Genomic DNA, 11,887 nt, shown 5'->3' on the forward strand with positions numbered 1-11,887 from the left:
CTTCATTGGATCCAAAAACAAAATGGAGTGGTATAGGGACTGTTATTCGTGATTCATATGGTAAGGCAAGGGTAGCAGTCTCTGATCCGGTTTTCTTTGGTGACATTTTAGTTGGGGAAGCAATGGCGATCAGGGCTGGACTCCTTGAAGCTATCTCTGAAGGCATCTTTGATCTTACTGTTGAATGTGACAATATGGAGGTGGTCACATCATTTACAGAGCGTGCAAAGAACCCTGTAATTTCTATTGGCTCCATTCTCGCGGATATTCAGCAACTAGAAACTTACTTGGATAGGGTATCTTATCAGTTCATTCCAAGGGATATTAATGTTGTAGCTGATTCCCTTGCTAGGATGGCTCTATCTATTTCGGATAGGATAGTTTGGCCCAATTCTGATCCCTGTATATCTGCTAATGTTGTTTCAGATTCCAGGAGTGTAATCCGTTTTTAATAAAAAAATCTTTTCTTTCCTACCAAAAAAGAAAGTCAAATTAAATTGGATGGATCCACTCTCTAGTTTACGGACATGTTAACATAACTCAATGTGAGTTAAGATTATATATATATATATATATAGAGGTTCCTACAACTATGATTCACTCTTCCCACTTCTACCACAAAAGTGATAGAACTAAGTAATAAGAGCTGTAATTTCATTTGCGATACACTCAAGTGCAAGGTACACATTTTATTTCTCCATGATTTTGATTCGATTGTATTCTAATTGTTTGTATAGAAACTGATTAAGGTTCAATGTGGAACCCTAAACAATCTAACAGGGTCCAAATTAAATCGAAAGATGGGTGGGAATTGGACAATATATGCCAAAAATAGGACCTACGATTTAGAACCATAGACCTCTGAATTCTGTAGAGCAAAGGAAGCAAATAAAAGCCAAGAAATGAATTGTATAATTTTGGCAGACTCCATTTAACCATAGAGAGTTGAGAATAATCAATTCAAATCGGCGGATTCCACCGATTTGATTTCAAGTTATGAAACTCGAATGGTTCATAATCTTAGATCTAAGAAATATTCTGAAGAGAATTAAGTTCAAGGAGCAACTCAATTTCATATGATGATGCTCAAAAACCATCAATATGCTTGCACAATCCCCATTAATAGGCATGTCTCAAAACCTTAAAGAACTTTTACTTTGTACTAAATCTATGTCTCTGGACACACATGAAGTTTTAATCAATGCTAATACCAAAAAAGTGAATTAAAGATATGAGTTTCAGACTTTCAATGTGTGCTGGTTGGATCCAACCATTTCAAAATTGGATGTGTGTTTTATGATCTGATTATCAGAGGGTTTCCCCTATGATATTTACTGTTTTCAATAGTATCTGTTGCTCAAAGGGCAAATAGGTTGTGAAGGAAGGACCAATGTCACTATAAGAAAAAAGTTTGAAACATAGGGGGCTTGGCCAAGGGATAAGAAACAACACATCCCACAAATATGGCAGTCATTATGATCAGTACCTTGTGCTCTCACATATTATCCATATTATCCGTGTAGATGAAATATTCCAATATCTCTACTCCTTGGGCAAGGGAAAACTCTTCTTTATACATGGAAGGCGAGTTCCCTACCAACATCAGCAAGGGATCAACAAGGGAATAGGAGAGGAGAACCATCTCTCCGCAACTTGCCTTCTAATATGTCAAGCTTGTTCATCTTCTCTTCACACCAGATTAGCTGTTCTTTAGTTATTCTCACCATCCTCAGAACCCTTGCAATGACTTTAAGGTCGACGAGACCGAAAAATAGTTCTACTCCTTCCAATGTTGTAGGCCAGGATTTCTTTTTCCCTCCCTTCTTTTTGTGAAGTTCCTTCAGTTTCATCTCCTTCTAAAGTTCAAAAAGTCGGGGTAAAGTAAGAGAAAATAATTAGTATTCAGAATAAGGGTGGTTTGCAATTTCACAGAATAAATGCAAGGAACTATGACTGCAGCAAACGGAACCCTGTCTCAGACTAAAGCAGCCAATAGGAAGCTGCAGAATGTGTAGCCTACATAAAAGCTGTTGATAGTATTTTTCTTCGGTACTTGTATATAGTAATTGCTAACAAAATAAAGACGCAACGATCTATGTCACACAATGTCACGTGTCCTTAGTCTAATAGCATATTTAGCCATAGCTGGATCTATGCCACACAAATAGCAAAGTAGCATATTTACCCATAGTTGTCACGGCATCTAGGCGACTAAAGGAGTTGGAAGGGGGCCTGGATGCAAGGCGACACCAATAAGGTGGTCAAGGCAACCAAAGCACCCACCCAAGCAACCATAGTTGTCAAGGCACCTGGGGTGACACCTTGACAAACTACATATTTACCGAAAAATGATCAACAATAAACCACTAATTAGAAACAGCACTATTTACCCTCCCCCCCCCCACCCACCCACCCACCCACCCAACCAAAAAAAAAATAATAATAAAAACAGAAAAAAAAGAAACAGAATTCTTCAAAGAAAGCATATTCTTCTGCACACAAAAGTTGCACAGTAGATAATAAGCCATGTTCCATTCAAAAAATAGGTGGTGACCGTTGTTTCTTGTGGCACTGCCAAAGATGTGGGCTACCAGCCTGCCGTCCCTCCCAATTGAAGAAGAAAACGGTCTTCCATCTTGAGCCCAAAAATAAAAAATTATCTTTTATGTTCACCTTAGTCATAGAACATGAATATTGTTCTAAAACGTCCGATAAAATGAAAATTTCAATCCTGGATTGTGGTCAGGATCAAATTGAAGTATTTATTAGATTCTCAATAGGAATTTTGTATGATTCAGTCTAGCGAGACTAGATCCTGTGGTTAACACTTGTAACTTTTGTTATATTTGCAGGCCCCACTTTAATGTTTTAGGTCGCTTGAGATAATTGCAACACAAAAAAGTGCTCCATGATTTTGTTTTCTCGACCTTCCAAAACCCTATGTATTCAATATACTTTTCATCGGAAAGCAGATAAAACCTTTTTTTTCCTGGGTTCTTGGAAGCATCTAGAATCACAGTTAGTTGCCAAGGCATTAGGCGATGTCTTGGCCTCCAGACGCCCTTTGCTGGAAGGGTGCTTTGGTCACCTAGGCGATGCCTTAATGACTTGTTGGCAAGGCGTCCAGGCGGCTAAGCCTGGACTGGCGCCTTAGAGGATAGGATTGAATATGGTTTTAAAAAAGAGATTTTCTTATTGACACCCCTTACGGTGTCAAATAATTTCTAACTTTTTTATTGCCCTCTTAGTTTAGGATATTTTTTTCTCTTAGCGTGGGTATAACTTGTCATTTCACATAGATAATGATGACTTTAAAAGTGACATTATTGCAAGTCACTTCAAAATAATTTTGAAAAGTCTCTTTTACCCCTAACTTAAGAACTTTTGGGAGTAAGACAAGGGAGAATCAAAAGGAGGTTACATGTTCTAAATACACCTATAGAGGTGTCATTCAAACAATCCCTTAAAAAAAAATGTGTTATTAATGGAAGAATAAGAAACCAGATACTGTCATGGGACTGAACGGTGCCTGTTAAGACTGTTTAGTTAAGACTGTTTAGTTACATATATGGCGGCACTTAACTATTTAGATCTTTATAAAGTATAACGTGTGAAGTTAAGTATATTAGTGCTGTCTTGTAATAATTGCATTCTATTATGACCATTGAGTTGCTGCTTGTCACAGAAACACACACAACCAAACCATGAGAGGCCTTTTCTCTCCTAAGTCTCTCTTCTACTTCTTCTCTAATAGTTTTCTTTCTTCATTTACAGGTACCGATCTAACCTTATTCGCTATTGTCACATGGAAGCAGAGGAGGTTTGATCAGTACTTGTGCACTCCTATTTTCTGTTTTGATGGTACCTTCAATTTTCCTCTCTTCCTTGGCTGGCAGCAACCTACGCTGCACTTTCCTTCTAAAAACCTAGTGAAAAAAACATGAAGAAATAGGGTTTGTCGCTGCTGTTGAAGATCAGCACCAATGAGTGCACTAATTAAAGTTTGGAGTACCCCTGTTTTTTTGCACAAGTTTGGCCACGACAATTTATATCAATCTTTTTATTGAAGACTACTTATCTCCTGCTGTTTGGCTGAAGAATGTCTGTCACATCCTTTTATTTGATTCACCCATTCTGGTAACATCAATCCACACAATAGTCCCTACTTGAGTTTATTTCTGCAATTCTCCACCTTGGGGCTCCCCTGTGTTCATGATTAATTCCCCGATTATGCTGACTTCTGTTTATATCTCGATATACAGCTTATATTGGTGACAGTACCCTGTCCAATGACCTTATGTATAGAGGAATATATACTCAATCCTTGTACCCTGTTTTGGGATTATTTTCTGGGACCATATTGATGCTTGTGTGTCATCCCCTGTTTTGGGGGTTGTTTTCAGCAACAGTGCAACTTAATATTGGTATCTTGCAATCCGACTGTTGGATCGTCAAGTTATCTTGGGGTTTATTTTTCCTCTGTAGACGCAGTTGTATATCACTATTTGGCCTCCATATTATTACTATTGAGGGTTGTGCTGGTAACTCAAATTTCCTGCTGTGATGGGTGATTCAAAATCTCGTGGACAATGTTAATGTCCAAATTACTTCCATTAAGCTCAGTGGAGGCTTTCCTAGAAGACGCCATTGTTCAGACCCTTCAGGGGGAGGGCGTGGATGTGGTGCAGGTAGTCGTGGTGGACAGCAAACAAGCTAGACTGTATGACAATGCACATATTGTCACAACTCAAAAACAGGGTTGACACTTGTTGGGCAAACCATGGTAAGCCGAAGTGAGCCCAACGATTGGCCAATATGGCAGTGTATGACGAGTATTAACACGGCCACAATAATCAGGCCACTTCATCTGGAGCTAGTTCCTTAGGTTCCTTGTCTTGGGATGACCTGGTCACTCAGTTGTTGAAGCATGTCCAGCAGCTTAAGTCATCCGCATCCACATCGACTGTTACATTGGTCCATACAGGTACAAATACGCTTCTTTACCACCTCATTCCCCATCTCTTGGGTCATTGATTCGTGCATCAAACCATATGACTGGTAAATCTAGTTTGTTTTCTTCTTTTTGTAAGACTTCTCATCCATCACAGGTTATCCTTGCAAATGGGTCTTCTACCCAAGTGACTAGCCGTGGTGTAGTATCACCTACTTCTTCAATGTCTTTATCTTCAGTTCTTAATGAACCCCAAATATACTTAAAAATCTTGTCTGTTGGTCAGCTCACCAAATCACCAAGTTCTGTTACACTTTATCCTTCTTATTGTGTCTTACAAAATCTTGAAACAAAGATGAAGATTCGTGAAAAGCGTGAGAAGAATGGGTCGTACCATCTTGATAGTGATGTGTCTTCTACGGCTGCTGCTGCTACTTCTAGTGGTGTTTCTCCTATTTAGTGGCATTTCAATTAGATCATCCCGTGGTCTAAGCTTCAACAAATGGCTCCTGGTTTGCAAGTCTCATCTTGATTGTGAAGCTTGTGAGGCCGGGAAGCATCATCGATCTTTTTTTCCTCTACGTAGCGAGTCTAGGAGTCTGTCTTATTTTCATTGGTGCATTCAGATTTTTTTTTTTAATGTGTGTGTGTGTGTGTGTGTGTGTGTGTTTGGAAGATTATTCTCACCTGACTTGGTTGTCTGTGAAAGATAGTTGAAATTTTTATCTGCTTTTAATCTTTATATAATGATGAAATAAAAAAAACTCTGTTGCTTCGATTAAGTTTTTCTGCTCGGATAATGCTTTGCAAACTCGAAATGCAATTTCCTCATGTACGTTACATCAAACTAGTTGCACATATACCCCTCAGCAGAATCATGTTGTTGAATGGAAAAACAGACACTTAATAGACGTTGCTCGTTCTTTATTGTTTCATACACATTTCCTCAAGCCAAAGACATGAAAAGTGCAAAAGGTACAAGAAAGTTTTGCACTTTTGTTCCCTTTTCTCTATTCAATCAAACAAGGATTAAAATTTATTTGTTTAGTTGGATTATGCAAAAGAATTTTTTTTTTTTTTTTTTGGGGGGGGGGGGGGGAGAGGAGGGTTTAGACTTCCAGAACTACCATTCATGGTAAGTTTTGGGTTTCCCTGGAAGTGTAACTTTCCTTCACTTGCTGGGCTAGAAAACATAGCCCAACTCTTCGTTTGGTTTCTCAAAGAGTAAGCAAAGCAAAAATAAAAGTTAAGAAACTTGATACCCACACTGTGACCACTACTTTCTGGTTTAGTGGTTACTTGGAAGGAATGCTTCCCTTTTTTCTTCTTTTTCTTCCCTCAACATGTGGCAGCCACTATATATCTTCCTTTAACTCATTCAAGACAACCAAATGAAGCCTAACATTGCCAATCCAATTGCACTTCACAACTCAATCAGATAAAAGGAATTTCTTCATATGAGGTAAAAAAATTGGTTTTATAAACACAAGCAAGCATCAAGAAGCCAAAAACAGATAATTAAATCCGAATAAGAGGTTCCACCAATAACGTGAAACAAAAAGCCAAGGATGACTTTCATTGCAAGAATAATTTGTAATCAAATCCTTATCCCAACAAAAAGCCAGTAGGCGAAAAGTGCATGAATTTGCTTGGTGACTGATATGATAACCCAAAAAGAGAAGATGAAGGCAAGATATATCATCAGAACGTACCTTCTCAAGGAAAGATTGAATCTGCTGAAGTGGGCTTGCAATCTGGCTTTGGCCTCCAAATAGATTCAGAACACTACCAGATTTTTTCTTGTCCATCTTCAAGAAAAGGCGGAAGGTAAGGATTGAGTCCTCAATTATTCTAATTAGGTCAGAGGCAAGGACCGGTGAATCAGCTTCTTCCTCTTTGTTCTGGTCCAAGCCTGAAAGATTTCATAAACATATAATAAAAATGTATATGGCCAGTGACAGGTGACTTGTTATAAAGAGGAATTAAAAACAACTTAGCCTCATCTCAACCTAATGGGGTCAGCTACATGAATCCGTGCAAGAACAAAAAAGGCAAAGTAAAAGTGAAAGGAAAGAAACACGGCACTCAAAAAATGAAAATCTCAGCCAAATGGGGTCTGCTACACAGATCTTTGCCCTCCAATCAACTCGATTCGAGGTCATATTCGGGACAAGGCCTAAAATATGCATGTCTTTCCTCACTAGATTTGGTTCATTTATAAGATATTAGTTCTATTTATTGTATATATCATTAAGATCTTTTTATAGCTTATGAAATAAAAATATGTTTAATACAGTAATGACGTAGGAAATTCATTGGAAAAAAATAAATTTTATCATATCTGTGCAAATATCAATACGGCACATATTACCAAGGATACAGTTTGTAAGCATATTATTGTATATTTTATGCAATTTTACTACGTTGACAAGACAAATAACTTTATGGTAGCAGAAGGAACCATTTTACAGTTCAATTATGCAAAATGCACCTTGTTTTTTTCTAAGAGTTTCGATATTTCTAGCAAAAATTAAAACACAATACTTAATTTTTAGATGCTAGGCTGACCTTGACACTGAAACAACGTGTACTCAAATTTTAATACGGAAGTGAAGCAATCCATAACAATATTTACCTTGAATATCTGGAGCCTGGAGCAGCTTGGGCAAGGAATTTCTTGTTCGTGTATAAAGATCCACCCTGGCACCCTGCTCAAAGGGTTCATTTTCAATGAATCTTTGCAATAAGACTTGGAATTGCTGAAATTGCTGAGCAGCATGGATGTAACAGGTGGGACTTTCAGGCTGGGTCAGGATTTTCTGGCTTAGTTGTGTGTACTGACAATGAAGAGCTTCCCAAGTCAAACAAACATGTGCTACATACGCTGTTTCAAGATCCTGGTATGGGTCACCTTGCTTCTGTTGCAAGTGTTCACCCTCATCTTGAGGCTCTTCCCGCTTCTTAAAAGAGAGGCTACGAAGGGTAGATGCTAGCTTCTTAGATGCAGATCTTGGTGAAGGGTTGATAGGAACTGCACATCCTGTGACATAATAATATATTAAGTGTTGTGGCAACCTAAAGCAAGCCTCTTTTTTTTTTCCCAACAAAAATCAGTTGAACAGAGAAATTGAGAAGCTCAATTATCAAGTCAAAGATTCAAACAATAGAGAAGTTGCATAGCTTTCCTACAGTCAATGAGGAAAGGTTTGTCTATGAAGCAAGCAAAAGCTTGGACTGCTGCCACAATCATAACTTGACTGAACTTCCATTTTTTTTTTTTAAACTATAAATGAATGACAAATACACATATTTATACATATAGTGATGCAGTTCAGGGGTCTGATCCTTCAAGTTGTGGCCAGCGGCTTGGATTGACTGAACTTTGGAAAAAAAAAAATAGTCAATCCATTGAAACTAGAGAGAAAAAATAGTACAACTAGGCAAAAGAACACCCAGAAAATCGGGAAGAGAAATCTAAGGCACCTGCTGATGGACCCCTAGGGAGTCCACCAGCACTAAGGTTTATATTCAACGAGGGCCCGATTCAAAGAAAACCATTCTAGTTTCTACTTTCTAGCAATCCAGAGCTACTCTTGTTTGGGCTCAATTGCCAGGTCAAGACACAAGGCGCAGATCTTAACAACAGTTCTACCCTTTACTTACTCAATTGGGGAACCAGAAACACAGCAAGTTCTTCAAGTAAAATCACATTCGAATCTCCACTCCCCAACCTTTTGGTGTTAGATGAAGAAAATCTACGGAGTATGAGAACGTAAACTCTAAAGGGTGGCAGCCTCTATGAGCACAGGCCCAAATAAAAAATAAATAAATGGATAACACAAAACACACAATGAGCTCAGGGTTAAAATAATCTTAGCTCTTTCACCTGCTTCCTGCAACTGCTGCGCACTCATTCGATCAAAGAACAACATCCTCTCACAATATTTTTCATACATTGTGCTCAAATCCCACCATGTGTGACAATTTTCCCCCACTTCTGTGTCCCTCCACTGGCTTGAAGTCGTTTCCTTTTCTTCTTTTTCTTCCTCTTCCTCTTCTTCTGGGCAAGATTCTTCTGGTATTAAAACCATAAAGCTGTTCCTTCTCAGCTCTTTTAGCCTCCTTTTCACCTCATTAGTTATGAAGTCGTCATCATCATCATCATCATCATCATCCTCAGTTTCAGCAACAGGATCGGCCTTATCTGATTTAGTCAAATCACCTCCATTTTCGCTCCTAGCAGGTTCCTCAGGTGGTGGCACCGGTTTATCCTCCAGATCTTTCTCTGGGTTCGGTTTACGAGCTTTTTTGAATCTTTTTACTTTGAAGATATCCATCTAAACTTCTGCGTATGTCTAAAATCACTTTTGTTATCTTACAATAAAGAGTAGAAATAAATTAAAATATGGGTTTCTTCCTTCTGAAGCACACTGGAATCACAAGTCACAACACTGCTAGGATCCCAAAAATCACAGCACAAAAAGGCCTCTTTACAGAAGCAGAACAGCTTCCTTATTGCAGGAATAATGCTTAATGCCTCCTCCTATTTTCCCTGAAATGCAAAAGAGATCAAGTAAGAAACAGTTCAAGCCAAAACCTCCTTACCTCAAATACATATACTACAAACCCTAAGAAAGCAGAGGATGCCCTGCAGATCCAGCATTTTGGAGAATAACAGAACGGAAATAAAAATCTACTTTAAACACAAGTCCCTTCAGGTAAACCACGAGTTCTGTGCCGAAAAACCTCAGCTACAAGTCCATTTTTGCACTAAAAACACACCAGAAAGCTAAAAGCACAATCCCGCTAAAATCCATCTCTGAAACAGTCTTAGACGAAAAAAAAAAATTCAATGAAAAAACAAATGCAGAAAATCACTATTAACGTACTCCAGAAACAGAGCCTTCCAGTATCCTGAAATCTCAAAAACTCCATTTCTCCTCTGAGACTCTGACCATCTTCTCTTTCTATCTCGACAAAAGTGTATAAAACCCTAGAGTCTCAGAAAATGGGTGACTCAAACAGTTTCATTTGCAACTACATTTACGACAAGGATATCTGTTTTAACAACCTGCAATAAATCGAGGTAAAGCTTTGGCAGTCGGAGTTGGAAACGGAGTGATTGAGAATACAAAGAACCCTAGAACTCTCCTCAACTCTAGTACCGCAAAATCCAGGAAATCCAGAGTGAAGAGACCTATAGAAAGGATTGTGCAGAGGACCTGTGACCGACAATAAATTCGAAGTACCCAAAATAAGAACGAAGCATTGATTAAGTTCCATTTTTGGCTCGAAAATCGTAGCTTTTGTATTCTTAATCTTAATTTTTAATCTCTCCTTGTCAGTGTCTCTGTTTCTTTGCTTTGGATTCTTGAAGAAAAAGGCACAAAACCCAATATGAACAGAAGCGCGTACGGTGTGATCGTGAATATTGTCAGACACCACGCTCAGGCAGAGAAACGAAGACGGTCTTGTTGGTATAAAATTACTAGAAAGCCTTCAGAATATATTACCACCATTGTCCCTCAAACCATCAGTTTACTATATTACCCTCGAACCTTTATTTGGAGGGAAGTAACCTCTTTGCAAATGGCAAATTCCTAAACACGCGCCGTTTTGTTTTGGTAAATCTTGGACGAGGGCCCATGGGCCACTTAGTGGGCGCCCAAGGGGCCGAGATGGCCCCCGGGCAACCCAACTTGGAGGTAGCAATTAGTGTGCGCCCACATATTGAGATGCGTGTCTGAATCCTCCCAACCCACGAGATGATTGATTGTTATTATTAAATACTAATGATGATTGAGATAATGAGATTCAAGACTTCAAGTTTACGACTCTTACAAGTTAGGGTTTCATATCATTTTGGGAGCTAGACTAAGGAAAAGTTGAAAGGGTAGGGACCAAGAGTCAAAACCTAATTGAATGTTTTCTTTTAGGACAATTTTTTCCTTCAAATTCACGGCAACAAGTTAGATGCATAATTTTGCATGCAGAGGGCGTGAGGACCCTGAGGGAGAAGAAATATTGGAAAAACTTTTTTGATGCACTTTTCAAGAGTCGAATACTTGGCCTCTCTACTTTAATACTTCTTTATTGTTTCACCTAAACTTGACATATTGAAAAATACATCAGCAGTAGAAAAGATTTTCACTCGGAAATTCCATTATGGCTTTCTCTTTGTGGTCTTCTGTTACTGTCGAGAATCTGTATGAGATTGAGTGCAATCCTGCACAAACACAGAAGGCAGAGAGGCCCGGAGGTGGCTCCGGGATTAGTCATCCAACGCCCTAGTTAGAGATTCACAGAACAGTGTTTTCAGGAGTAATGGTGTGAGTGTATTGACTTACTTGTTCTGTCTTTTAGGGTTCCTTCTTATAAGATTGCACCCTTTCCGAGTCCTATTACGATACGTCTTCTTACCTTCTTGGGGAATATTCCCTATACGGGCACCTCCTCCTCCTCACGTAGTTAGAATCCTCGCATGCCTCTATCAGTTGAGAGGAACTCCAGTTTCCTCCTTCTTGATCTCTGGAGTCATAGTCGTAGTGGGTACACCTCGGTTGGGTGCCATGTGTCCCTCTCTTAGATGCCACGTGTTCTTGTTTCACTGGGTGACTAATTTGTGCATATCAGAAACCCCCTTACTGTCACTAGGAGACCCTTATAGTGGGAGTAACCAGTCTTCCCTCCTTCTCCTCTTTTTTTCTTCTTTTTTTTATATGCTCCTTCAGCCTTTTTCCTTCGGCTTCGACCTTTGTCCTATCCAAGGCGAAGGCCTTCGGTCAGGTCTGCTCGACCTTAGCCTGAGCCCCCAACCGAGGTGTAGACCTTCGGTCAGGTCTACTCAGCCTTGTTTCTGTCGTATCAATTATCATTTCAACGATCAACTTCTCCCATAATAATATCTATACTACCTAGTATTGTCATAATATTAGC

At 39.1% G+C, this 11,887-nt stretch overlaps 1 protein-coding gene across 3 annotated transcripts; it reads right to left on the bottom strand.

Moving 5' to 3' along the window:
* Nucleotides 1-1,219: 1,219 nt before the first annotated feature.
* Nucleotides 1,220-10,336, bottom strand: LOC122076735. 3 transcript variants are annotated; one of them, XM_042642227.1, is made up of 5 exons: nt 10,023-10,336; nt 8,831-9,503; nt 7,587-7,993; nt 6,664-6,863; nt 1,220-1,856 (listed from the first exon to the last, which is right to left on the bottom strand). In XM_042642227.1, the coding sequence occupies exons 2-5, from the start codon at nt 9,286-9,288 to the stop codon at nt 1,614-1,616; spliced, it is 1,308 nt and encodes a 435-aa protein (XP_042498161.1). In that variant the 5' UTR covers nt 9,289-9,503; nt 10,023-10,336; the 3' UTR covers nt 1,220-1,613. The 3 variants fall into 3 exon arrangements, with proteins under 3 accessions (XP_042498161.1, XP_042498163.1, XP_042498162.1); XM_042642229.1 differs by having other exon boundaries at nt 7,587-7,991; nt 8,838-9,503; nt 9,841-10,331; XM_042642228.1 differs by lacking the exon at nt 10,023-10,336 and adding an exon at nt 9,579-9,815.
* Between the last annotated feature and the right edge of the window lie 1,551 nt (nt 10,337-11,887).

Source organism: Macadamia integrifolia, chromosome 4 (assembly GCF_013358625.1).
Source record: "Macadamia integrifolia cultivar HAES 741 chromosome 4, SCU_Mint_v3, whole genome shotgun sequence".
In the NCBI taxonomy this organism is placed as follows: domain Eukaryota; kingdom Viridiplantae; phylum Streptophyta; class Magnoliopsida; order Proteales; family Proteaceae; genus Macadamia; species Macadamia integrifolia.